The sequence below is a fragment of the Mesoplodon densirostris genome, chromosome 2 (assembly GCF_025265405.1).
Source record: "Mesoplodon densirostris isolate mMesDen1 chromosome 2, mMesDen1 primary haplotype, whole genome shotgun sequence".
NCBI classification, from domain to species: Eukaryota; Metazoa; Chordata; class Mammalia; order Artiodactyla; family Ziphiidae; genus Mesoplodon; species Mesoplodon densirostris.
Genome location: NC_082662.1, coordinates 13,466,035 through 13,493,985, shown reverse-complemented (window position 1 = coordinate 13,493,985; position 27,951 = coordinate 13,466,035). Strand labels below are relative to the sequence as shown.

The following is a 27,951-nucleotide window of genomic DNA, read 5'->3' as shown; positions in this document are numbered from 1 at the left end:
GCCTCCCTCAGGCTTCGGAGCCCCTGAAGCAAGACTTGCCTCAAAACCTTGCCGAGGGTCAGGAGTCCTGCTAGAGGCGGCCCTGGGTTCAAAGTCTTGACCTCCTGTGCACTCTCAAAGCACAGAACTGGGACTATTCTCAGATGGGTGCCTCCACGCCTTGGACTAGGAGTCCCATAAGGGCAGGAATTCTCTTTCCCACTTGCTCGAAGGGAATGGTGAACATAAGGGAAGTACCTGGGAAAGACCCTGGCCCCTAAAACGGACAGACCCTGTGGAAGGGCAGGAGGGGCCTCAGCCATGCTCTCACAAACAGAGGGCCAGGACCCAGGGGTGCCCTTCCCTTGGAGCCTAAGCATGTGGGTCCGTGGCCCCAATCCATACACCACCCCAGTCCTATTACTCAAAGAGAGAGCCCCTCCCTAGGACTGAGCAGAGATAGCTTCCCAGTGGTTAAACAAGCAGCCACAGCAAGAGGTTAGGAGGCCAGAAACTGAAATGAGGACAAGGTTCCGACAAGTTTAAAACATGTATTTAAAATACAATTTATAAAATGCTTAATCTGCCGACTCAGGAGCCCGCAGTGCGGGGTGGGGTAGGGTGGGCAGCTACCCGCTAGACCAGCAGAGCAGGACTGCAGGGGTGCGGCCCTCCCTCCCATGCCCTTCTGTTCGGATACCCAAGGGGCCCATATGCACCCCTGGGATCACATGGCCGAAAACAGGACCCCAGAGGTTTCCAGAGCCTCTGCCTACCAGGGAGGCTGGGGCAGCCCTGCCGGCCCATCCCTGAGCAGAGCATCCCCAGACGGGGCAGAGCAGGGTACGGCTGGGCTGGGCAGGGCAGGGTGAGGCAGTGGGCTCTGGAAGGGGCTGATGGTAGCAGATAGGGTGTTGCCTCCTGCCTGCAGGTGGGGAGCACCCTGATTGAGTGGGCGGAGAAGGGTTGGTCACCAGGCCCAGACCCCCAGCTCCTTTGGTTATAGGCTGACATCAGAGTAGTGGCTCATGGGAAGCGGTTAGCTGGAAGGTCTGAGGCCTGGCTCACGGAGTCAGGGAGGAGCTGGGGGAAGGGGACAGTACCATGAAGGCAGATAAAGGGGCAGCAGCCTCAGGTGTCTGCCCCCAACTCCCCTGGGGTTTTCCAAGCCAAAGCCTGCAGCTTACTTTTAAAAAATTTAAAAAAAAAAAAGCACTTAATGAAAGTTAGACAACTACCCCCCACAAAAAAACCCCAAAACAACCACAAACACACACACAAAATCCAAACCGTTCTCTCATCTCCCCTCCCACCTCCCCCCAACACGATAGTTTCCTGTTTTCATTTCTTTCTCTTTAAAATTGTGCCTGTCACCTCTCCATCTGGGAAGCCAGGACATGACCGCTGGTGGGTGGTGGCAGGCACACAGCGGGCAGAGCCCCATCTTTGGCTGGAGGGAGGTGGGAGCATCAGTCCCTACTACATCCTTGATCCACAGACACCCATCAGCCAGGCTTCCCTTGGCTCCCACTAGAGGAGGGGAGCAAGAACAGGTGGTCCCAACAGCTGAGCAATCAGCACTTCTGGCCTTCCCACCTGGCCTACCTCTGTACCTTCTCCAACTGAAAAGGACAGGCTCACCTGGGGCCAGAAACCACTATCACATGAGGGATGGACACTATCCGTTCAGAATGCGGAAACTTGGTCAGGGCGGTGGAACTGTAAAGACAGCAGCAACCTTCTCCCTTGCCCACTCCTGGAGGTCATTTCCCCTCAGAACACTGTTCTGCAGGTTCTTACTGACTGAAGCTTTGTTCCAGCTCTGCTCACGGACAATATCCTGGCTTCAAACAGTTATAAGCCTGTGCTATGGACTAGTTACTGACTTAACCGACAGCTGACCTTTCCTCCTAATGGGAAGATGTAGTGGGCCAAGGCTTGCTGGGCCCGGCTGACATCCCCACAGGGCAAGGCTGAGAGCCAGCAAACCAAAGGTGGAGCGAGCCTCCAAGACCTAGCTTGCCACCTTGGCCACCACGAGCTGCCCTGATCACAAATGTCACACCAACCACTCCAAAATTCATCTGCTGAGCAAGGAGGCCATCTGGCTGGCTGAGGGACATAAGGCGAAGTGCAACGGAAGAGATCGGACAGCCTGAGAGGGGCCAGATTGTACACACACAGCTGCTCTGGGCTGGGCCCCCTAAGCCTCTTCCACCTCGAAGAGCCAAAGCGAATCTCCAGGCTCCAAAGACAGAGGGGAAACTGCCTTCATTCCAGGCCCTTGCTCTGGAAAAAGGAGTCGAGGGTAACCTAGGCCTATGGGGAACCAGTCTGTCATTACCAATCTTTGCAATGCACAGCTTGTCTTTCCCCAAATGTTATTCAGAATGGTCTGCTCCCAAGGTAGTGATTTCACAAGGGAAATGTACCGGGTAGAGTTACCGAGCTGATGCCATCAACAGTGATGGCGCTCCACAGACCCTTGAGAGTTCTAAGCCTTGCTGGAGTGGGAAGACCCACCTACCTTCTGACCACACTCGGCAGGAGGCTCAGAGTCCTGGAGTCAGACTCTCTCCTGGCTTTCCTTGTGCTGACAGCAAAATACTGAGCAAGGCTCGCAGCCTCACTCCTAAAGCCCGGGAGTGCAGCCTCACTCCCTGCCCTCTTCTAGAAGTAGTAAGCCCGGCTGGTAGGGAACCACCCTGAGGGGTTTTGGAAGGGAAAGTCTGTTCACTTTCCCTGTCTCCCAAAATACTAAAGGTGAGGGGTTGGCACCCTCCCCAGGCTCTCTGAGCCTATAGAGCTGGCCCAGTCTCCAGGTAGGGCCCAGATGCTCTGGGACTTAGCTGGGGGGAGGGAGGTATAGGCATGGGGTGCTCATCTGTCCTGGGCTGCAGAGCCCTGCCCCTTTTCTCGGCGGCAGTAGGAATACAGAAGCTAAGCTCACCAAAATCCTATTGGTTAATGTTTCTAGTGGATTGCCCAGAAACATTTTTAAGTAGACTACCAAACTACCCTTTCTTAATTAAAAATTCATTAAACTGCTAAAACCCCTCCCATGTACTTTGTTTTGCAAATCAAATATTTGTATAAACAAACAAAAATAGGAAGGAAAGAAAAAAAAAAAAGAAAGGATATTTTCAAATGGAACTTGCTTTTAAGTGATGAAGACATGCACTTGAGGGTGGGTGGATGTGAGTTCTCATTTGTGTTTTGAAATCCCAAATTAATGAACATGATAAACTGTTATTGCTGGCACTGGCTTCACCCCAAGCGGCCAAGTGGCACTGTCTGACTCTACTCTGAGTCCTTGGTGGGTCCTCCCAACCCTCCTCTAACCCCCACCTTTTCCCTTTCCATTGACTTGGGACAGCCCTTGTAGAAGTGCCAATCACAGTGGGAAGGGGGGGAAGGGAGGTCACAGTGCATGGGGTTCAAGGTCACAGTGGGCGGAGCAAAGGGGATCACAGTGCACGTAAGTCAGGTCGTTCCCTCTGCTCAAGTCCAGCTGTCTGCCACGGCAGTGCGACCCGCAGCGGACGACCCAGGAGGTGGTGACGGCGGTGGCGGCGGCATCCTTCCCTGCCCGCGTTTATCTGCGCTGTTTGAAGCCTTGTGATCCATCAGGACCCAAAGGCTGTCTGATCACATTGTTAGGTTGCCTGCTGTCTTCGGGTTGGGAGATCCTGGTTGGCCTGAAGGGAAGAAGATCAGAGTGAGGCCTGAAAAAGGGTATAAAAGAGACCCCCAAATCTTAAAATCAACCAATTCTGCACCTGGGGCAGAAGTCACAGTGGCTATTAGCCAACGCTGGCTCTCTGAGCCTGCTTCTTTGGCAACCAGACTCAGTGCAGCTCCAAGCTGGGAAGCCCCTGAGAGCAGGTGGGGTGGACGGTCCATGTTCACCTCTAGCACCTGCAGCACTCTTCCCCACAGGTTGGTTCGCCATCATTCACCGGAGGCAGAGGAAGTGCTCCAGGGCCCATCCTCTACAGAGGCAGTGACCATGGATAGCATATCTTCCACAGAACTTCATGGCACAGACTACCCAGAGGTCCGGCCAAGGTAAACACCTCTAACCAAGAGCTCACCAGAGTGACCTGGCACCCGCCACCGCTGCTCTCCTGCTTCTCTCCAGATCATGGGATTAATGGTTGACTCATATTACTGTGGAAAACTAAAAGAAAATAGACTTTTTCTACTTTGCCAAATGAAGGCTTACAGGAGAGATAACAGAAGTCCATCAAAATAATGAAGGCGTAGAAATAAGGTACAGATTAGCACTTCAAGTCCCAGAATACTCCTTCCAAGGAGGAGTCTCAAAGTTAGAAAGAGGCTGTTTCAACAAATACTGCTTTACCAGGAGATGACAAACTTACATAATACAACCTCTAGGACTGCAAAGAAAAAAAATGCCAGGAATAAAAAAGAATTTAGAAAATTCACAGAAACATCACATTGGCCCATTATAAGACCCAAAAGATAACATCCAGAACCCACTTATTTAATTGCACAACAAATGGATGAGGCAGGTACGATCATTATCCCATTTTTCAGAGTAGGCTACGAGGGCACAGAGGGGTTAAGTAGGTCTAGGTTAAGCAGAAGTTAAGTGGCAGAGGGGGACTTTCCCTCTGTGGCGCAGTGGTTAAGAATCCACCTGTCAAAGCAGGGGACACAGGTTCGAGACCTGGTCCGGGAAGATCCCACATGCCGCAGAGCAACTAAGCCCGTGCACCACAACTACTGAGCCTGCGCTCTAGAGCCCTTGAGCCACAACTGAGCCCACGTGCCACAACTACTGAAGCCCACATGCCTAGAGTCTGTGCTCCGCAACAAAGAGAAGCCGCTGCGATGAGAAGCCCACGCACCGCAATTAAGAGTGGCCCCCACTCACCACAACTAGAGAAAGCCCGCGGGTGGCAATGAAGACCCAACGCAGCCAATAAATGAATAAATAAATAAATAAATAAATAAATTTATATTAAAAAAAAAAAAAAAAAAAAAAGAGGGCTTCCCTGGTGGCGCAGTGGTTGGGAGTCTGCCTGCCGATGCAGGGGACACGGGTTTGTGCCCCGGTCCGGGAGGATCCCACATGCCACAGAGCGGCTGGGCCCGTGAGCCATGCCCGCTGAGCCTGCGCGTCCGGAGCCTGTGCTCCGCAACGGGAGAGGCCACAACAGTGAGAGGCCCGTGTACTGCAAAAAAAAAAAAAGAAGTTAAGTGGCAGAGATGGGCTCAAACTGGCTGATTTTGACTCAAAGTCCATGCCTTTACCCTGTATGCCACACTGCCCCCTGGTGCCTACAGAGGCAGCATGCCAGCAAAGCTTTCAGAGCAGTCCCGGAGCCAGTGCACACAACAAACCAGCTGTACCAGCCGGGGTGGGCAGCTGTAGCCACGATGGTTCCAGCCCTGGTTCTGCCTGCTTTTCACTACTCTGCAGGCAGCCCGGCCACTCTCCTCCTCCTCCTCCTCCTCCTCCTCAAGGTGGCCTGGTGGAGTGGTCAGGTCTGGCTGGCAGGTCACCCCTGCCAGCTACACTCACCGGTCGAGGATGGGTTTCTCTTGCTCCTCCTCGGGGCTGGCGCTGCCCAGGATCCGCTTCCGGGCCTCCGCGTACTCTGCCTCCCGCTGCGCTAGGGACTTGACGGGAAGGGCTGGCCTGCTGGTGGAGTTGGGGCTGCTGACCACACCGTTGCTGGTGGGCCTCTTGAGGATGCGAATCTGTGGAGGGGGCCCCGTGGGAAGGCTATCGTCCTGAATCACAATGGGCACTTTGGGAGGAGATTTGGATTTCCTGCTGACAAAGAGCAAACACAGCTTCACAAGTCCTATCCTTGACTACAGAGGCCCCATCCATGTCCCACACCCACCCCTCGCCACTTTTCTCTCCCTCCCCCTCCTAATTCTATTCGTTATTCTCTGGCCTCTGACCAGACATCAGAATTCTCACTCTTCAAGAAGGGTTTCTCGAAAGAGCAACCTTGCCTATTAACCTCACGCAGCCCACAGGTCTGCTCCTCAGACCGAACCCCAGGCAAGCGGGGCAGGAACACCAGCTCATTCTGGGACTTCTATCCCCGTGTTCGTCAAAGTCACATCAACCACTGTCGGGCCCCTGCGGCAAAACACCTCTTGTCCAGGATCCAGTGGCCTCAGTTAAAACCCCAGCTTCCCTACACAGACCAGCGTGTAACAGGCCGGTGCGGCGGGAGCCCCTTAGCTTGGGGATCAGCAAAGTGTTCACTCCCAGTCAAGGTCCCACAACATATGCTCAGACCAAACACTCCAGCTCCGCCGTCCCTGCCTGGCATCAAGACAGGATTTACCAAACTGCCTCAGCCTCTGGTGAGTGTCCTGTGCCTCCCAGAGACAAGCTACTCCAGACACTGGATGGCCTCTTCAGAAGAGCTTCTGAGCAGAGACCTCTCCCTCACCAGGGCTCTCCGGTCTGCTGGACGCGGCGGGGCTGGGGTCAAGGACGACCCTGGAAACAGTGCTTGGCAGTGCTCAAAGGAAAAGCACTGTCCAAGGCTGGTAGATGTGCACATCGGGCAATGTGTCCACAAGGGGTGGAGGAAAACGACACAGGAAGGGAAAGAAACAAAAGCCACAGGAGAACAAGGGATCCAGGCAGGAACGGCCACCCCTCGACAGCCACAGAGACCCTCCCCAGAGCAGTCAACTAGCTTCTCTTCAGAACCAAACAGCGCTCAGGGGCCTGTTTTCAGAGCCTTGGTTGTCAGGAGGAGTAGGTACTGGAGGGCCGCTGCCGGGGGGCTGGAACAAGTCTTGGGCGGGACAGGACAGCATGGCCAGGGGACTGTAACCAGGCGCTAGTGTGGTTGCTGAGATGAGCAGACAGACAAGGAGCCAGCACTTGGATCACAGAGGCAGCGAGCCAGGAAAGTCAGCGGACGGGCAGGGCACCCCCAGTTCCCTGGGGATGACTGTGCAGCCCATCAAGCAAGTCCAGAGAGGCCCTCCCCGCCTCCTCCCTGCCGCCTGTCCCTGCGGGAAGCTGACAGGTTACCAGGGCAAAGGCAGACTGCTGAAGTCAACTTTCACCTGCTTTGGAAACCCACTTCCTCTGCTGCCTGGGTGGGGGAAAAAAGCTATCCTTAAAGGTCTTGAAGAATTCCCAAGAATCTTTTCTTCCAGGATACCCTCGTAATGCGCCAAGTCACCAAGTCACAGAGGGCCCAGGGAAATCATCTGTCCAAACTCCTTGTGTCACAGAGAGAGAAAGTGATGTCAAGAAAGGGAAACAACTTGCTCCAAACCTCAGAGTCAGGCCTCAAGCCCAAGCCTTCTGACTTGTCACCTCCCACCTCACACAGGGTGCCCACTAAGACAAGAGGCAGGTGCAACACTCCAGCCTCACTGCCAAAGCCGCAAGCCACCGTGTCCCTAAGGGAAGGGTTCGCTGCCCAGGAGCCTGACCTGCCTGTATCTAACGGCCAGCTGGAGAACACCACTGACTGCCCAGCTCTCACGGCAGAGAGCATGAGCCCTCAGACCAGACAGCAGCCTTACCTCTCCTTTTGTGTGATCTTCAGTTTTTTTTCCAACCGTCTGTCTATTTCCTAGAGGAAAAAAATGTATATAAAAAGTGGAAAAAAAATCTCTCTCAAATAAAAACTTACGCCTTTATTTTCAGAGCTAAGGGCAGTGTCCTTTCTGATCAGGGACATTACTGTGTCCTTTGAAGTAACGGATGCAGCCCTCCCTTTATGAGACTCCAGGATTTGGGGTCCTGACTCCCTGCAGGTTCATCTCCCTCCATCCCCGTGGCTGCGGTGAGAGTTCTAGACCTCATCATTCAGCTGGGTTCTTTGCATGGCCTCCAACTGGTCTCCTGGTCACCAATCAGTCCTTCACAGAGCCACTCGTATCAACTTTCTAAACGTAAGTCTGACTGTGTCACTTCCCCACTTAAAACACTTCAACTGCTTGCCGGATCCAGTACAAGCTCCTAAGCATGCCTCGCCCACACATTCCCTTAGCTTCTGTTCCTGTGCTACACCACAGCAAAACCGAACGGTGGCAACCCCCAGAACCCAGCATGCTGATCTGCCTGCCTGCAATCTCCGCCTCCTTGCAAACTCCCATTTATCCTGCAAAACCCAGCCTGAATGTCCACCCTTCTTTCTGAAGTCTTCTTTGATCCCACACAGTTAATCACCTGCTCCTCAGACATAAGCTCCCCCTTTTACATTCCTTCATGATCATATGTGTCACATTTCTTTTTTTCTTTTTTTCTTTTTTTTTCCGGTACGCGGGCCTCTCACTGTTGTGGCCTCTCCTGTTGCGGAGCACAGGCTCCGGACACGCAGGCTCAGCAGCCATGGCTCACGGGCCCAGCCGCTCCATGGCATGTGGGATCTTCCAGGACCGGGGCACGAACCCGCGTCCGCTGCATTGGCAGGCGGACTCTCAACCACTGCTCCACCAGGGAAGCCCTGTGTCACATATTTTATGATCTATTTTTCTTACTCGTATGGACTTGAACTCTGTGAGTAGCACCTAGCAAAAGGCCTAGAACAAAACAGAAGCCTAACATCTGTGGAACTGGATGGAAGTCAGAGTCCTCAGGCACTCAGCACCAGGAATTCCTCCACAGCCTCGTGTACGAGCCTCCATGCATGGGACAGGGAAGCTGTGCACAGAGCACAGCCCAAACCTCCAGGCTCCTTGGCTGTCCCACTGCTTTTTCTTAAAAAACGTTCCACCAGCCAGCAAGGGGAAGACCATCCAGCTACTGGATTATGCAAAATTATGTATTTCTCTGGAGAGTAGATCTATAACAGTGGTTCTCAACCAGGGGTGACTTTGCCCACCAGTACGTGTGGCAACGTCTGGAGACATTTTTAGTTGTCATTACTGGAAGGGAGCTGCTACTGGCATCTAGTGGGTGGAGTCCACGGATGCCACTAAAATCCTACAATGCACAGAATAGCCCCACAGCAAAGAATTATCTAGCCCCAAATGTCAACAGTGACAAGGCTGAGAAACCCTGACTTATAAGATGGATGGGATTTTCAAAGGAGTCTGTTACTTGCAAAATGTTAAGAATGACTACCTTAGTAAAAAGTTTCTGAAATTTGCTGAGTTCCATCTCAGAGCCCAGCGTGTAGCTAGTTTTCACAAACGCTCTGTATTTCCTGTGCAGTTCAAGCTGGTTAACCATATTATTCAAATCTTCTACATTCTTACTGATTTGTTTGATCTATGGAGTACAGAAAGAATCAAGAATTATTCCTTCTAGTACATTAAAGTTTATCACTGTGAAGTAATCTTCTTTACCTTAAACTCTATTATTTCACATTAATAAAACTATGCCAGTTTTTTTTTTTTTTTTTTTTGGTTAGTATCCCCTGGAATATGTTTTCCTCTCTTACTTCTTGTCTCTCCATGTCCTTATTTTTGTTTCCTGTAAGCAAGATGAAACTAGCCTAACCATATGAAGCTGAATTTTAAATCGAGTCTGACACTCACACTCATTATGACTGATGCTGAGTTGTGTTTAAAATTTTTTGTTTTTTATGAAAGACCCAAAGTATATTTAGGCAAGCACAACAAACTGTATTCTGAGGCACCATCAACTCTCTGGAGGGGGTAGGAAGCCGCAAGAACAAAAACCTCTCACTCAAGCATGGAACACAAGTTGGCACCCAATGGCTGTTTAATGACTGAATAGAAATGGTGCACGGAGGCTAAGAGAATGACCTAGATGTTTTCTGTGAACAGAGAGACATGCACTCAAAGAGAATCTATGCCACAGCACAGTCAGTAATGTAATTTTTCTAAATTTTTGGATTAATAACAGTGTTACTGCCTGAGTAAATACTATGTTTCACATTAGTCTAATGCCCACTACCTTTTATGGGCTTTTCACAAACAATGTGTAGTTTTAAAATTCCACACTATCATTCTGCTCCAATCTGAAGATGAGACTTCCTATTCAAGTTTCTGCATCATAAATGCAAGGTTTCACATCTGTGGGATTTAGGTGTCTTCAAATGGTCAAAATCAAGTGCCTCCACAGGTGGGCAAGTAACCAAACTCCATATGCAGGCAGCACAGTGAGGGGGTGAGGGGCTGTGAGGCACCAAAGAACACTCGTTCCCCCTACAGACAGGCAGCCAAGCCCTGGACAACAGGGCCAGAGCTGCTATTTTAGGAGATTTTTATGGGAAAGCTCTAAATTTTTAAACGTCATTACATGAACTCTGGCTTTCCTATCTCCTTAAGGGCCAAATAAGACATAAGAGGCAAATGGGCCTAACACGTTAGCTGATTTTTAAAAACACTGTGGAAAAATACACATTACAGTGGCTGAATTTGAGAGGTCCCATCCGGGTTTCCTCTCAGGAAGGCAAACTGCTTCCTTCTTTCTCTAGGGCCTTAGGGAAGACGGGGAATCTGCCCAAGCCCAGCAAATACAGCTCGGGTGGAAAGGAGCCCTTCAAGAGGGCATACGGACTATAATGCTTAATGTAGCTGTTAATACAATCCCAAACACTCATTTTCTGGCACACCAACCCTGTCTGATAAACAAAGTAGCTTGTATCCGTCTCTGTCGGATGAGGGCAAGTTGCTCAGGGAGGTGAAGGAACTTAGCCAAGGTCACAAGGTGGACATCATGGAGGCAGCCCTAGAACTACGGCCTCTGGAGACCCTGCCTCACCCCCAGGGGGGCTCAAACCCTTGGAAACGCTGCTCGAGTCATTAGATATCGACCCCCTCTTCCGTACAGCCCCTGAATCCTACACAGCTCCCTGGCACCCCAATAACTAATACTCTCATCAATTTCCATCGCGTCAGACAGGATGGTTTATCAGAGTTGAAGAATTCTTCCGTCAGATGAGAGGACAAGATATGAACCCAACAGCTCTGGTGGAAAGCGGGTCCTGGCCGTCTCCAGATGGCCAGCTGTACACCAGCATGCTCAGAGCCGTCCCAGCAGGGGAGGGGTGTTCTGCCAGCAGCTGGAGAGGGCACTGCATCTCACTCTGGAGTCTGTCCAGGTATCACGAGTCAGTCCATTCTCTCCTTGGACAAGGCTTTGCAATCAATCTGCCTTCAGACTCATGCTCTGAAGAGCTGGACCAAGTGGAAACTTTCCTACAGGGTGCACTACAAGGAGAATGCTTGTCTCCTCCAGAGATGCAATAGCCCAGAGGAATTAAACAGGCCTCAGAATGTGTGAGGAAGCGTCTAGATGTGGGCCCCAACAAAGAATCTAGTTATCTAAGGGCACCTTCTCTTTTTAAAAGGATGCACAGAGGCCCGGCCCAAGGTCAAGGCTCCTGTGTTAGAGGACCAAGGACTTCTGTGTTAGTGAAAGAAACCCATAAGCTCATCACTTTATAACTCAGCTCTGAGTGAGGAAGCGTCACAGGGGCACAAGGCAAGTTTTAGGGGATAAGCAATCAGAGGGGAGGTGCTAAGAAAGTTTGATTTCCTATGGCTTCTCCTTCCAGAAAAGCTCTTTATTGTTTGTCAAGTAGCACTGAAGAGACTCCAGAAGATGATGCTCTCTGCTAAGTGGGGTGGCCTCCTCTCTTTGGGTCAAAATTCTAAACAAAAGATCTCTTGTTACCAAGCGCAGGTATCTCTTCTCCTGTGGAGCTACCCCTCTGCAAAAATGAGGTACATCCTTCTTGGTCTGAGAGAACAAGCGAAACCATAAAGAAAGCAAGCATGGGGGCAGGAGGTCATGAAGAGCCACAGTGGGGAGCGAGGTGGTTCTGGACGGGCTCGTCCTCATGGGAGGCAGAGGGGAGGCCACAGCCACAGCCACCGGGTGAGCGACACAAGACATCAACATCTGCAAATTCAGCTCACCCAGGGAAGCAGCACAGCTTCACTGGCTGCCGAGGACCTTAGTCTTGCAATGATTATGCTCATGTGAACCTCCAGCAGAGAGCCGGGAATGGAAGCATGGGAGGGGAGGAGACGCCCCAAACAGCCTAGGCCGTGACCCAGGCACAACCTTCAAAAGGAGCAGTGGCAACAAAGAGGACCAGGATGTATGTGCAAGGGCAGGCAGACTACAGTGAGAGCCTCACTCTTGTAACACTGAGAGGTGCACGAGAAAGGAAAAAGGAAAAGTGAGAAGGTAAGAGGTGAGGAGAAAAAGGCAGAAGAGATAAACAGATAGGTTATTCTGGGCGTTGGTGCAAAGTACAGCAAGTACAGCACCACTACAGCTTACTGTCCCAAAAAACAGACTTTATCAGCTCACCTAGGGAGGGTGAAGCTGACTCATACTAGCCACACTCGCAGGAGACAGAGTGAACAAACCCAAATCCTGATCTGTTACACCAGGGGGTGTGGGAGGAGGTGTCCTGTCCCTTCTGGAGCCTGACCTCCGGCTACCAGCTCCCCAGGGCCCCCACCACACCGTGTCCTGCTCCACCACAGCACCCCTCTCTCTGATAACCCAAATCCTCTGGTCGCCATTGCAGCCAACGCAACTCCAAAGAATCCAAGTAATCTTGTATTGAATGGAGGTCTAAGAGGTCTTGGCTCTGAGTTAGGAAATACCATCTTTTTATCAGCAACAGTTACTATTTAAGTGACTTTTCCGGACAATTTGCCTCTCTTTGTCAGTTTCCATTGCAGAAGAGGATCTTTTCTGATTTTCCTCTCCGATTCAAGGAATAACGACTGGTCTTGGGCTCCCTGTGAACCACTATGCCCCACAGGCTCATCTGGTCTCGTCCAGCTATCCCAAATTGGGGAGCACATATCTACAAGCAGACCACTGGGGGGATCTGAAGAGATAGGAGTCCTGAAAGTACAAGTGTTTCTCTCAGAACCAGAGCCTGACAGGTCCTGATGAAAAGCAAAGAGAAGACGCTGTCAAGGAGCTGATGGTGAGACCACCTTCCAAGTACGTTCTGGCTCCCGAACTCCCACCATAGCAGGAAGTGCCCAAGCGGGGCCTAATCTCTTTAAGTTTTGGGCAGGACATCAGCACCCATTCCCCTGGCTAAAAGACAGCCTGTGTCAGGGCCTCCTGGAGAGCAGCCTCCCCAGAAAGGTGCCTGTGTCTCCATACCACACACAAGGATGGAATTCTGGCTCCTTCCACGAGGGCCTCAATTTCATTCAGGAATAAAGCAAAAAGAATTCATGGGGAGAACCAGCAAAATCTGGTCTAAAACCAGATAAGAAGGTCTCTGTAACTTTTAAAGTACACCACTGGTCATTTCAAGTACAGATGTGCAATCCATAGAGACTTTTCCAAACAACCTTCATATCAACGTGTGTAACTCTGTGCTTCCTCCCTGCCTTGTTTCTCGACATCAGTGGCATGGCAGTGACACTGTCCTGCCCCAGTGGGGTTGGCCGTCTCCAATGCTTCTGCTTGTTCTACCTCCCCCGACTAACTCCAGGGAGGGAAGCACCCGAAGTCATACCACCCCAGGTTTGATTTTACAGTGATGCTTCAGGATTACTGTCAAGTTCAGAAAATCAACTCAACTCCTAAGCAAACATGATCGGGTTAATTCAGAAAAAGCAAAAGGCAGAAATCAGAAGTTGAGAGACAAAGAAGACCTGTGGGGGCACAGCTAGGCCATCAGCTGCCTTTTTAATACAGACGCAGGTTAGTCTGTTTGAAGGTTCCATTTCCCGCAAAACATTCCTCCTTCCTCTGTTCCTCCCACAGCAAGGAAAACATTCCACTTTAATTACGTGGGCCACTGTAGGGCACAGGATATAGTTCTAAAGCTCCCTCCCTAAGGAAGTCTACGCTTTGTTAATGTATCTCAAGGCCATTTTCTTTTTGCTTTACTGTGATAAAAAAAAAGCTGGAGACAAGCATTTATGGAAAACCTACTACAAAGTAGGAGATGTGCTAGAAGCTGGAAACCCAGAGATGAGTAAGGCAATCCCCGCTGATGAGGAGAGCCTAGCCAGGTGGGAGAAGACAGATAAACCACAGTTGCCATGTTGGTTGTATCAACAGTGTTTTGGAAAGAGAAATGAAGGGGGGACGAGCCTGCCATGATAAGTCAGGGAAAGCTGCAGAAACTTAAAGGACTAGAGTTATAAGGAGAAGAGAAGGGGCACAAAAAAGTTGGGGAGAAAGAATGAAAACATGAATAGAGGGAAAGAAAAAAGGAACCCCAAATATGATACTTCTTAAATGGAGATATTCAAATCTAGAAAGGTATTTGATAATGGACCCATCTCTTTTAAAAAATCTAGGCTTGGAAAACCATCTGAGATTACTTTAGCTGCAGTCAGCAATGGTTCGTATTATTTGGGGACTTCCCTGGTGGCACAGTGGTTAAGAACCCACCTGCCAATGTAGGGTACATGGGTTCAAGCCCTGGTCCAGGAAGATCCCACATGCCACGGAGCAACTAAGCCCATGAGCCACAACTACTGAGCCTGTGCTGTAGAGCCCTCAAGCCACAACTACTGAGCCCACATGCCACAACTACTGAAGCCCGTGTGCCTAGAGCCTGTGCTCTGCAACAAGAGAGGCCCGCGCACCGCAACAAAGAGTAGCCCCCGCTCGCCACAACTAGAGAAATCCCGCGTGCAGCAATGAAGACCCAAAGCAGCCAAAAAAACCCCCCAGAAAAACAAAACATATTTGGTATCAACACTACTCAAAAAGCTACTGCACGGGCTTCCCTGGTGGCGCAGTGGTTGAGAGTCCGCCTGCCGATGCAGGGGACACGGGTTTGTGCTCCGGTCCGGGAAGATCCCACATGCCGCGGAGCGGCTGGGCCCGTGAGCCATGGCCGCTGAGCCTGTGCGTCCGGAGCCTGTGCTCCGCAACGGGAGAGGCCACAACAGTGAGAGGCCCACGTACCACAAAAAAAAAAAAAAAAAAAGGCTACTGCATAAAATTAGTTGTAACTCCTAGGGCCAGCAAGATATGAACTGGAAGAACTTAGGCACACCAGAAAACCACGAAGGGCTTTGGGGTGGTACGCTGTAAAGATCAAACAATTCGTACTTGCTCGTAAGGAACAACCACTTCCTGCTTTCTTTTCCAAGTTCGCTACAGCTTTCTGGACCTCTCTGCGCCCGCCCAGGAAGAGGGAATCCTTTGGGCACACTCTCTCTTCTGCACTAGATCCAGCTATACCACTCAGTGCAGTGGTGACCGCCACGTGTGGCTGGTAAGCACGTGACACGTGGCCATTCCAAACTGAGATGTGCTTTAAGTGCCAAATACATAGCAAACTTCCCAGACTTAGTACAAAAAAAAAAGTGTAAAATAGCTCATTAATATATCTTCAATATTTAGATGTTGACATGATACTACTTTGTATATACTGGATTAAATTAAAAATATTAAAATTAACCTCACTTGTTTCTTTATACTTTTCAAATGTGGCTTCTAGAAAATTTTACATTACCTATGTGGCTTGCATGATACTTCTGTTGGACAACACTGCTTTAGATCTAACCTTAGAATAAGATGTGCCTCTGTTGTACATTTCATCTGTCGGCAACTAGTGACTGAGTGCCTTAAGGACCCAAGAGGCATGGTGTGTATTGATGTGCAAGACCTACTTTGGTGGGTCCTATTTGTCATGTCGGCATAACAGCAACTAGCACTCATCCAGCACCCAATGTTTGGCTCAGGCCCTGCTCTGGGTAACATTCACCACCTCACTTCAATCCAGCTCTCTAAGCCCCACTGTCCCACTGAAACTGTTCTTGTCGAAGCTGCCAAAGACATGCAGTCATTGGCCAGAATCACTGGTAAATTCCAAATCTTCACTTGGCTGCGTTGGGTCTTCATTGCTGCACGCAGGTTTTCTCTGGTTGCGGCGAGTGGGGGCTACTCTTCGTTGCAGTGAGCGGGCTTCTCATTTCGGTGGCTTCTCTTGTTGTGGAGCACGGGCTCTAGGCACACGGGCTTCAGTAGTTGCAGCACACGGACTCACTAGTTGTGGCTCACGGGCTCTAGAGCACAGGCTCAGTCGTTGTGGCGCACGGGCTTAGCTGCTCCGCGGCATGTGGGATCTTCCTGGACCAGGGCTCGAACCCGTTTCCCCTGCATTGGCAGGAGGATTCTTAACCACTGTGCCACCAGGGAAGTCCATTAATCAGTTGAAGTAAGCTTTTATATATAGAATGCATAAAGCATTTTCTTTATTCAGTCTCCAGACACTACTTTCCTGGTAGTTCCCTCTCACATTCCATATTTGATTTCTCCTATAACAAGATAGGTTCTTTTTCCTCTCCTGATCCCTTGAGGTTGGAGAGTTTGCCCCTTCTGTATCCAAGCTGGCTTATTAAGTGATCTCATCTAGTTCCACAGCTTTAAAACCATTGATACACAACTGCCAACTTGACATTCCCACCTGGATTTCAAAAGGTACCTCAACCTTTTGTGTCCAAAACCCAACTCTTGATTTTACCCAATCACCCAAATCTTCTCCTCCCACATTCCCTTTACCCACCCCATTTCAGCAATTCCAGTCTTCTAGGGATCAGGCCAAAGACTCTGCACTCTTCTCGATGCCTCCTTCACACCCACATCAGCAAATCTTGTTGGTTCTATTTTCAAAATGTACTGTGAATTTTCTCAACACTTCTGCTTCTGTGACCACCCTGGTCCAAGTTACCAACAGCCCCTGAATGGTCAGTTGTAACAGCATCCTAATTAGTCTCTGTGCTTCCATTCTTGCCCCTGCAGTTTATTTTACACACAGCAGCCAAAACTACCTTTTTAAAAACCAAGTTAACTTCTGTTTAACACCCTCACATGGCTTCCTATTTCAAGGTGATCTCCACCATGGCCTCCTATTCTCTACTGCATCTAGCTCCCTGCTACCTCTGACCTCATCTCTTGCCACTTTCTCTTTCATCCATTCCTACTAGATAAAACAAGCCTTAGAGCCTTTGCACTTGCATTCCCTCTGCCTGCAAGGTACTTCTGCAGCTTCTACCTGGCTTGCTCTCTCAGCCTATCTTTATTTGAGAGGCCTTCTCTGACCATTTTTAAGAAAAGGTACTCCTGGGGAATTCCCTGGTGGTCCAGTGGTTAGGACTCCATGCTTGCACTGCCGAGGGTCCGGTTTCAATCCCTAGTTTGGGAACTAAGATCCCGCAAGCCGCACAGCGCAGCCAAATTTAAAAAAAATAAAAATAAAAAAATAAATAATAAAAAACAAAAAAGGTACTCCTGCCAGTCACTTTCTATGCTCCTTTATTTGCTTCATTTTTCTTCATTGTGTGTGTGTGTATAAGATATTATTATCATTTATTGTCCATCTTTCTGCACTAGAAAGTAAGCTTTATGAGAGCAGAAACTTCATTCACTACAGTTGTCCGGAGTGCCTAAAACAGTACCCAACACATAAATCAAGGAACAATCCTATGAAACAAGATTTTAGCAATATATCCCCATTTTACAAATGATTTACAAACCAATTCAGAGGCGGTTATGTAACCTGACCATGGTTCCACAGCTACTATGGGGTGGAGCCAGAATATAAACTGGGTCTATCCGGATCCAAAGGCAGTGACACTCTCCATGTTCCAAATAAAATCTAAGGCTGCCTTAAGCACTTCACAGTAGTGGTGGTGGGAGCGCACTCTGCAAACACTTGCCACAGGTATGTGTAAGGAAGGCACCAGGTCCTTCCTTCACCACCCTAATCCTCACCACAACTCAAGCGATGTACAGCACCCCTGCTGCACGCTCAGAGGTTAACTGACTTGCCTAAGGCTACGCAACTAGTAAGTGAGAGAACTGAACCCTAAACCTCAAGAGGAGGAAGCAAAAAGGTTCAGGAGTGTGGCTGGTGTGTGGCCGCAGGACCTAAGAAGTAGAATAAAGACTGACAGGGATCACCAACCTGCCTGCCTGCGCACCCCAAGCCAGGTGAGTGCAAGCCCACAGTTCCCGAGGAAGGACTACAGCAGAGCTCAATTCCAAAGTCCAGATCTTAAATCTAAGAAGTGCCCCAAAGGAACAAATTTCCAGAACAGGCCTAGCAATTTAGATGTATCCCTCAGAAACTCTGTAACTTGCCATCTTGAGACGATGTATTATTCTGCTTCGAGTGCCTCTTCAGAGGGTCTCCATGGGGGAGGGAATCCACAGTCCCTTACCTTAAAGGAGTGGAACAGGCAGGGGTGGGAGTAGCGGTGGTGAGCCCAACCCCTGGAATAAAACAGGAAGCAGAGTCTAATGGGGGTCCCCTTTCTCCATGTTTATTATTGCTTTCTCCTTTCCCTTTTCATACAACACTAAGCAATACAACTCTTAGAGTAAACAACATACAAATTAGTCCTCTGGGGCACCAAGAAAGAGACCCCTCAGCCAGTCCTGTCGCACCCTAATGGGAGAGAGGCCACACTGTCAATGGCTGGAGAGCAGCCCTCACACTCAGAGCAACAACACGCTCTGCCCCAGCATCGTCTTTGAGTGACGCTTTATTTACTCAGTGCTTTGTTTAACTCTCATCACCAGGCAAGGCAGATTTTATTCATCTAATTTTACAAATGAGGAAAACGAAGCTGAAAGGTAGTGATGAAATAAAAATTATTTTAAGACAAAACAGGAAAAATTTAAACACAAAAGATTCCTCTGCCCCTTTGGGCCCCCTCCCTCCCCCTCTAGTGTGCATTGTGCACCTGTATTATGCATTAACCACACCTTCCCAACGGCAGAAATACCTGCTGAACGGTAAAGATCCACTTTTCTTCTGGTGTCGGCTATGCACCTCCTTAGTAGATACCATTCCTTTCTCAATCCTGTAAGGAGTCAGAATGACCTACCACTTGCCTTGTACATGCAGACATCTTTGGTGAACTTTATGTACAAGGCCAATATATCAGTTTCCTTAAACACAGTGATTGGTGCAGAACAGACTGGTCGGACAACCTGGGGAGATACTGGGCTGCACCTAATGCAAGTTCTCAGCTTAAATACTTACTTATGACCTTATTAACGTTACTAGCTCTATTACTTGTATTCTATCTGTTTTACAAGATTATAATTTTTTGCACTACCAAGTGTATGACTGAGACTCCAATAAAATTAATGATGACTAGGTCACTTGAAACAATTGACCAGATATACAGTTCTGTAAGATCAATGACTGTAATAGTCTAACCCTAGATATTGGAAGAAGCAACAAGAGGGAACCATTTCCAGGACCATAACAGACTAGTAAGTCAGGTGGTCCAGAAGCTTTTGGTTACTGTTAACAGGGCCTAGTCGAATAATAGCACATTAAGGGGCCTATCAACAAAATCCTCACCTGACCTGGGAATGAGCATTCCTAGTGCCATGGGGCAAATTGGTCAGGAAACGCCTCCCAAACCTTGGTTGAAATTAAGACCGAAAGGGAAGGGATTGTACAATAAAGAATGTTGCTCACCATCCAGTTCTACAAGAATCAAGCCATTAGCCACTGCAGTCACTGACCTACAATACACCTGAAAAGAATTCAGGGTGAAGATCAGGATGAGGCATTTTGTGCTCTGGGAAAACTGGCAGAAATGGCCCTCAGATATTTTCAGGAGCAAATTTTATGGACCCAGTTTCTCACATCTTCCCATACTTAGAAAGCACTAAAACCATTAACTGAGATTACCTGTTCCTCGTGGATAGCAGTAACCTTCTACCAAGGTGTGTGCTTGAAGTACATGCACCCCTTCGCCAAAATCACACATCTACTGGCCTCTCCCTTTACCTCTTCGGAACTGTTCTCAGAGCTCTCTGAGAGACTGTCTCCGGGTTATAATCCTCAGGTTGGCTAGAATAAAATTTTCCATTTCTTTCTTAGACTGACTATTGATTAATTTTTTCATTGACAGTAGGTAATGACTTGCCCCAAAATCAGACATGGCACTTGAACCCTTAGCCTAGACTTCTGACTTCTCCTGCCGTGGATGGTGGAAGTGCGTCATTGACTGGCAGAGGCAACCTATTCTTTCTTGCTACCTTTTAGAATGAAGACAGCAAGTCTCCTCTCCCAAAGGAAACATTAGGCAAACAGACTGGGGGACGGAGCAAAGTCGCTATTACCACCCCCCAACACCAGGTTTTATTCAAACACCCAAGGGCGCCTTCACCAAAGGCTAGTTAGAATCACACACTCAGGAGGGGCAGCAAACAATGCCTCCAGGGCCAAGTCAATCAATAAAACAGGCAGGACAAAACACAACAGGTAACACAATACATAGGTAGGTAATATGCGGTGGGGACTATGGAAGAGAGGAGATGAGAGGAATCAAGACCCAGGTAAAGGCATTCAGATTCAATATTTAAAAAACCATGTGCACCCCCAAAAAGTCTATAGGTCGAATACCCGAGGGCTGGCAGTGTGAAGTACAGATAAAGGGATCCTAAGATGGCAGAGATGTTCAATCTTCTCAAGAGATCTGAGCAAAAATTATTTACATTCTCTCTCTCTCTGCTTGGCTAGATGTTAAAAAGTTATTTCCCATTTATAATCAAGATTTCAGGGAATTCCCTGGCAGTCCAGTGGTTAGGATACCGCACTTTCACTGCCAAGGGCCCGGGTTCAATCTGTGGTTCAGGAACTAAGATCCTGCAAGCTGCGTAGTGCGGCCAGAAAAAAAAAAAAGATTAAAAGAAACCTTTCAACCAGCGTATCACTTGCAGTCACTGTTCTTAGTATTAACAGCTAACAGCAGCATTGGCCTTCTGGCTCTTGAGCACCGAGTTCAAGTTTCTCAGATACACAAAATTTATTAGCTCCTCATCCAGAAGCAGGAGGTCAATCCTAGGCAAAACAAATACAATACTTCAAAGGAACTAGCAACTAAGCACCCTAAAGCACTGAACTAGTTAAATATCTGCCAAGAAGCAAAGGTAAACAAACTGTCCAAAAAGATCCCTAAGTGTAGGCTCAGGATGCCAAAAGCCTCGGCTGAGACGGACCATGTGACTTCCTCTCCTGGACACTAGGAATGATAGTACCTACACTTCACGAGGTCACTGAAACAGAATGGGGTAATGAACGTAAAAAGGCACTCCACCTGCCCAGTAATGAGCTCTCAAGATGCTGTCTAAGAAGCCCTTTCAGAAAGGCCAGTGGGATTTGGGAGTTCACAGGTTTATAGGCAGTGTTCATTTACCACCGAGATGTGCAACTAGGTAGCAGAAACAGAACTGACAGCTGAAGGGTCGCGCATGCTTTTATAAGCCAAGAAGGCCAGAGCATGAGGGCTGGTAATTTGGCTCTCGACATCTATAAAGAGTAACGACAGTCCTGACCTTTTCAGACTCGAGTCATAACTGTCCTGTACAATCTCATCTAAGGATCACACCCCTGAAGAATGCAGCTTTTTCAAAAAATCTTTTTTTGGCCACGCCACACGGCACGCAGGATCATAGATCCTCAACCAGGGATCAAACCCACATCCTCTGTGTTGGGAGCATGAAGTCAACCACTGGACCGCCAGAGAAGTCCCAAAGAATGCAATTTTAACTGTACATATTTATTATTCCTTTTAGAAAGGAATGACTATTTCCTGTGTTCATTTTATAAGGAAAAGCGTTTTGGGTTTGGGGAGTGGATAACTTACCGTGAGGGACATTTTAAAATCTCTTACCCTCAGGGATAAGACTCTTTATGTACACACTGACCGCTGTTAGGATTTGTTGCTAATTTCTGTGGTGGCTGGTTTTAACCTTTATCTTGCATAGAGCTGAGCTGGATGTTAAGGAGAAGGATGCTTGGCGGAGGCTAGCATAGTTTAAAAAACCCTTGGGAAGAGAAATCTCTATAGCTACCACTTAAAAAAAAAAAACATTTCATTCTGTATTTTGGCCACAGATAGAAGTAGCTAAACTCAATCTTCTCCTAGGAAACCAACAAGTCAGTAGTTGTCTTGACAGGAAAAAATTTCTATTTCCGTGGAAAGTGTGCAGGAAAGAACCCACTCCACCTTGTGAACCCACTCCACCTTGTGAACTGATACAGCCAGAAACTGACATGAACTGTGGGAGGCCCACTACAGTGTAAAGGGAGAAACTGGAAAGAAAGGGCTGGCCCCAAGAATTCTTTTGAGTCACCAGATCTAGACAACAGTGTCTTTTCTCTTGGAGGATTTTACCAAAAGCTTTAGAAAGACACACAATTCTGTCCTGTTGTAGAAGGAAAAGCAACTTTCCGAATTCCAACCCACAGCACCATGGCAGTTCTCTTGTACACCCTGAGCATGCTGGGAACAAGACCCCCATGCAGCCTCAAAGAAAAGAGCTGAGCAGTTACGAGTGAAAAGCTTTCTCCAGAGTCCCAGGGACAGACGGCTCAGCACAATCATGTCTAAACTAACTGCTTTATAGAAAGTCCCTTCTGAAGACATCAGTGCCTAGAACTCCATCTTTCCAAAAGGACCAGAAATAGCTTAGAAATGGTTCCTTTGGGCATGGTACACCTACATTTGTGCTGATAGCACAAATCTTAAATGCCTTCTTTACTGTAAGGACAGACGTAAGGAAATCAGCATCAGGTAGCCCCAAAATAGCTAGTATTTGCCCACTATCCACAGCCACTGTACACCTTCTGTGATGACAGCAATTACAGGTAGCACTGAAGACCCCAAAGTGAGGTGGCAGCCACACTTCAGGGAGAATGGCCTCTTCTCTAAAGAAAGATAAGCAAATCAAAGCTCTTATCTCTTAAATTAAAAACTATGTCACTACTCTGCTTAAAAAAAAAAAAAAAAAAAAAAAAAGCCTCCAAAGCTCCTTTCTGCTTTCAGGACAAAGTCCAAGCTCCCCAGAACCAAGTACAAGGAGGCTCTTCCTGATCTGGCCCCTGCATACCTCTCCGCATACCTCTCGGGCCTCATCTCTTTCCACTCAGTCCTGCCAACATCCTGCCCTCCAGCCAGAAGGAAATACTTGTAGCTCTCCCAATGCTGCATACTCTGCTCTCACTGCCTCCTTGCCTATGTGTGCATTTGTCCTCCATTCTACCTGCCCCTCTCAGACCTACTACTGCTTAATTCAACTGGTCCTTCAAATCCTATCACCTTTTCTACAAGACTGTCTCTGATCCCAGCCACGGTACCCTGTCTGTGCCTCTTTCAAAGAAAGTGCTGCCCCACTTGACGCCTCCACTGGACTGTGCTGTGCCTAGTACCTGGAATACAGCAGGTATTCCATGTTTACTGACACCTTACTAGAGACTTATATACCATGCAGTACTGCTGAAGGGCTAATGTTTAGATGACTAGCTCAATGAGGGTAGAAAGTAAACATAATTTAAATTCTTAATCCAGAAGACCAGTGTCCTTTAACTTACGCAAGATGCATTTCTTTCCAATTAGCTACACGACTTGCCCTTGCGAAAAAGAATAAAACGCAACTTTTGAGATGCAAGGAAATTTAAAAGGTTGCCAACACTTTATAATAAATACCAGTCCAATTCCATTTATGTACCATCTGTCTTCCCCTAGGACTGGGTTAGCTCATTACCAACAAGATGGACTAGGTCATATCTTTTTTGTGTGTCTAGACAACAAGTGAATATAAAGCTTCAAACTATCAGAAATTTGAACCTGAGTCCATTAACCAGCTTTTAAGAAAGCTTTGATTTTAAACTTTTTCCCTTCTCCCTTTTCTTTTTCCTCCTCTAAATTCTACCCCACGCTTACACAGTAATAATTAACCAGGACCAGATATCTGAAGACTGTAACCTCTGATAACATCACTGATGCACAAGTCTAAGCTGTTTTCAGAACAAGATGACCTTTGCAGGCTCCACCTCCAGACCACCAGGTCACAGACCACTGGGCAGGAGGCACATAGACCACAGACAGCCTGGCTCCTGGAACTATGATTAAGAAATGTCACAAGAGCATGATTAACCACCAGCTTCCCCTCTCTTTCCCCTTTAAAAGATCCTGACTAGGGAATTCCCTGGAGGTCCAGCGGTTAGGGTGGTTAGGGCTCCATGCTCTCAAGCTGAGAGCCCGGGTTCAATCCCTGGTGAGGGAACTAAGATCCCACAAGCTGTGCGGCTCAGCCAAAAAACCCAAAAAACCAAAAAACAACAAAAACAGAAACAAAACAAAAAACCAACTCTTAACTCAAAGACCAGTTGGAGTGCATCTGAGACTTGTCTCCCACTTCCTTGCTTGGCACCTTGCAATAAAATCCTTACTCTGCGGCAAACACCTTACTTTGCTGTGCCCTGGGCACGTGAGCCCTTCTCGCCTTTTCAACTTGAGCAAACTGCTGATCTGATTTCGGGGGGAGTAAGGATTACAAAATACTGTACACTATTTGTCCCTTGAGATGTGCTTAACACAAGGACACAATTTAGAGTGTGAATCAACATTAACTCAATTCTACATTTTCATTTCTCCCAAAGGCAGCATATTTTTAAAGAAGCATTTCCTCAATGGAATGTAAGTTACATTTTTGAACTGTCCTTTTTTTGAGGATGTAACTCCTTGGGAGCACAGGTAAAGGGACTATTTTATATCAGGTAAGTGTTCACCATATTAACTAAAAGCAAAAAGCACTGTATTTACAGAATATTTGAGGTGTTTCTCAAAGTCAGTCTTCGCCTGAAGGACACAATAGAACTTGATAATGAGTGTTCTGAAAATACAAAGGAAACAATGACCTCACATGTACTGACAAATAAGAAAAAAATTCTAGCATGATGGCAAAATTCTTTTGTGGTGTTGGAGGACAGGATCACCAAAAGCCTCTACTTTCAAGGATAAGAACTGCCTCTAAATTATATAAAGTTTAAATGCTCACTTTTAGAATTAGTCAACCCCATTTGCTAGTCTTGCTATCCTGGTGTTTCATTTTTTTGCAAGGGGTTGTGTATGTGTAATTTAACACTCATTACCATATATCAGTTGAGAGACAGGGTAACCTGAAGCTAAGACTTTTACGTATGCAACCGGGTACGTCTGAAAGACGCTGTATAGTTAGTTGGTTTCCCAGTGATATGGACACTATGCTTCATCCCCTCCTTCTAAAGTGCACATTTACAAGACCCTTTGTGAAATTCGCAAAGGGAATCAAATTCAAGAGAATCTTCAAATATAAGCCCAAAACAAACATATTAAAAATGAAAGTTAATGCCCAACTCCCAAATTTTCCATAGGTCCCCAGGTGGGAGACAGCAAAATGCTAGAGAAAGAACCCAGCTTTGGAGTCAGGTCAAAATCCCAGCTTCCCAATTACTATCTGTGTGCCTTGAGCAAGAGAGGTTACTCCCTAAACCTCAGTTTCCTTATTTACTAAAGGAAGGTAATACATCTACGGGTTATTTCAATTAAATAAAAGCTATATAAGGGAACTTGCATTTTGGCAGTACTGCTCATGTCAATGAAACAAGGTTTGGGTTCTATTTCTGTACCTGGCACTTTTAAAGGGTTTTAGTAAAGTACAGTACAAAGAATACTGGACGAGCACCAGAAAGATCTAAGCTAAATCTTACATCTCTGGTGTTTATTCAGCTATAAAATGCAGGAGTGTGCTAGCTGATCACTAAGCAGCTTACTAGTTGTGAAAAACTAAAGCAATCCTCAATTTCTGAACCCTATCTTCATTTTTGTTTATTTTCTTATTCCTTAACATGAGAAACTCATGTCCCTTTGAAACATGTGAGGAAAAACAAAGAAAGGACAAGATGCTCAAGAAACTTCTCATTCGAGTCATATTCAAACTGTAGGCCAAGCTTTTTTTGCAGGGAGCAGCATGAGGGGTTCTGAATGATTCACTCACATTCGTGGTAGGCAATAAACGCCCCTACCGGAGACTGTAAATTCTCTGGCACAAAGTCACTGCTAAGCACGCTGTCTAGCACAGAGCAGACACTCCAAAATGCTTGTTGAATGAATAAATACCTAGCTGACACCTGTTGCTCGCTATAAAATCTTTCGATTGCTCTCCTTACTCAAGTCAAAATCCAAGAAAGATGGTCGGCACATATAAGAGCTGTACCGAATACCTTCTGAACGAATTAATTCTTCAAATCCTCAATTATGCTAAGTGAGAAACAAAGACCTTGAGAGAAACGCTGAACCACCACCGGGAAAAACTTCAACGCCAAAGGTTCAACATTAAGGAAATGTTAAGGGAGAGGATCCGTTTCTCGGCCTCTTCAAGCGTTGACAAGCACCCTTAAAGGCGCTTGGGGGGAAAACCCCAGCTCCTGTTGTTCTACCCCGGTACACTCGGCTCTCCACGCCCTACTCCCGACACACAAACCTTCACGGTGGATGTCACTCGAGCCAGCACTGAACAGACACGAACACGGGGAGGACAAAAAGACATCTCCCCACCTTCACAAGGGTCACCATAGAACCACATACTCTGAAATGACCAAATTAAACACGAACCTAATGGTACTGGCTATTCGGCTTAAGAAAAACTAATTTCCTATAGCTTGTGGAGGTAAACAAAACTCCAAAAACCAAAGTCGAACGGTCCATTTTCCCCCCTCCTCTCCCAGGAATGCGCCTACTTTACAAACCGCACCCCTCCCCCCTCGACCCCGGCGATCACACTTCGAGACCCTTCCCCGGTGCTCAGATCGTTGGGTGGGCCTCGGGGACAGAGGCTGCCCGCTGGGCTTTCGGTTTACGGCGGGGTTCCCAGGAGACGAGCCTAACGCGGGCTCTCAAGAGTAAAATTGAAAGAGGAAAAAAACCCCAGACTCGCCCACCGTGGCGTATGGCGCAAAGCAGTGGGGGATTTTAGCAGAGTTGAGGGGTCCAGAAATGACTCAATTTCCTCTTCCTGCTCTTCTGCGGAGCCGGGCTTGCCGCCCCAGGTCCGCGCACCCCCTCCCCACATGGTGTGTCTCTCCTCTTCAAAGCACATGAACTTTAAAATGGTGCTTTGGGCGGGGGGAGGGCCGACTGGGAAAGGATCAAAGGAGCTTGGGGCGGGTTAGAGGGCGCCTGGAAAACAGGCCCTGGGGGGCGGGTGTGACGCCCCGGGTGACGTGCACATCGCTAAGGGGGTGGTGGGTGAAAGGAGGCGCACCGGGCAAAGGGGTGGAGGAAGAAATGGAACGCGGCCCCTTTAAGAGGCCTTCACGGCGCTCAGGGGCCGGAGGCCTCTCCTTCGCCCCCGGCCCGGCGTGCGGGGCCTTTCCTCGGGGACAACTATCCCCAGACCCACTCCCCGGAGGCTTCCCTCACGCCAGGTCCCGCCCGGCCCAGCCCCGGGGCGGCGGCTCCTCCTTACCCCGCTGTCTGCCGCCTCCTCCCAGCTCTCAGCGACCTCCTCATCTTCCATCTTACTCGCCGCTTTCCCTCCTCCTCCACCCCCTCTCCGCGCCTGCGCCCTGAGGCGCGTCTCCGTCGCGGGCGCCAGCGCGCAAGGCTTTGCTCAATGAGCCCCGCCCCCTGCCAAGCCCGGAAGAGGCTCCACTCCAAGGCCCAAGATCATTCAGGAAGCCATCTTGGGAGAGGGCAGAGAAATCAGAAAGTTGCCATTTTTCTTAAGGGCAACGTGATTTTTCTCTCTCCCCCTCCCCCTCCCCCGCCCTCCCTCTCTCTCTCAGCGGGAGTCCCTAGAACCATCTTTTCTAAGGGCAAACAATTACATTTTTTTAAGTCGTAGGTTTTTTTTTTTTTTTTTTTTTGCGGTACACGGGCCTCTCACTGTTGTGGCCTATCCCGCTGCGGAGCACAGGCTCCGGACGTGCAGGCTCAGCGGCCATGGCTCACGGGCCCAGCCGCTCCGCGACATGTGGGATCTTCCCGGACCGGGGCACGAACCCGTATCCCCTGCATCGGCAGGCGGACTCTCAACCACTGCGCCACCAGGGAAGCCCTAGGTCGTAGTTTTCATAAACTGCAGATTATGCTTTTTCAAAATTCTGAAAACATTTTTATACTTCCACAAAGTAGAACAGGAGATAAAACATTGACTAGCTTAAACTGGCTTTGACTCCTTAAATAGGTTATTGATTAATCAAGCCTTGAGGGTTTTTTTTATAGACATTATTGCGC

The 27,951-nt window shown here is 48.3% G+C and overlaps 1 protein-coding gene across 4 annotated transcripts; it reads right to left on the bottom strand.

The window, feature by feature from the left end:
• Window positions 1-510: 510 nt before the first annotated feature.
• Window positions 511-27,290, bottom strand: SZRD1 (SUZ RNA binding domain containing 1). Of its 4 annotated transcripts, none has more exons than XM_060089028.1 (4): window positions 27,182-27,285; window positions 7,522-7,571; window positions 5,531-5,785; window positions 511-3,677 (listed from the first exon to the last, which is right to left on the bottom strand). In XM_060089028.1, exons 1-4 carry the CDS (start codon window positions 27,230-27,232, stop codon window positions 3,575-3,577), a joined length of 459 nt encoding a protein of 152 aa, XP_059945011.1. In that variant the 5' UTR covers window positions 27,233-27,285; the 3' UTR covers window positions 511-3,574. The 4 variants fall into 4 exon arrangements, with proteins under 4 accessions (XP_059945011.1, XP_059945012.1, XP_059945013.1 ...); XM_060089029.1 differs by having other exon boundaries at window positions 5,531-5,782; XM_060089030.1 differs by lacking the exon at window positions 7,522-7,571 and having other exon boundaries at window positions 27,182-27,290.
• Between the last annotated feature and the right edge of the window lie 661 nt (window positions 27,291-27,951).

Bases quoted from the DNA above. Each gene is read 5' to 3' on its own strand.
- SZRD1 (XM_060089027.1), bottom strand. From the start codon at position 26,785: ATGTGGGGAGGGGGTGCGCGGACCTGGGGCGGCAAGCCCGGCTCCGCA. The intron at 5,783-26,654 runs GTGGGCGAGTCT...CTTTGTCAGCAG, and splicing joins GCTTTGCGCCATACGCCACG to GAAATCCAAATCTCCTCCCA. The intron at 3,678-5,530 runs GTGAGTGTAGCT...TCTTCCCTTCAG, and splicing joins GAGAAACCCATCCTCGACCG to GCCAACCAGGATCTCCCAAC.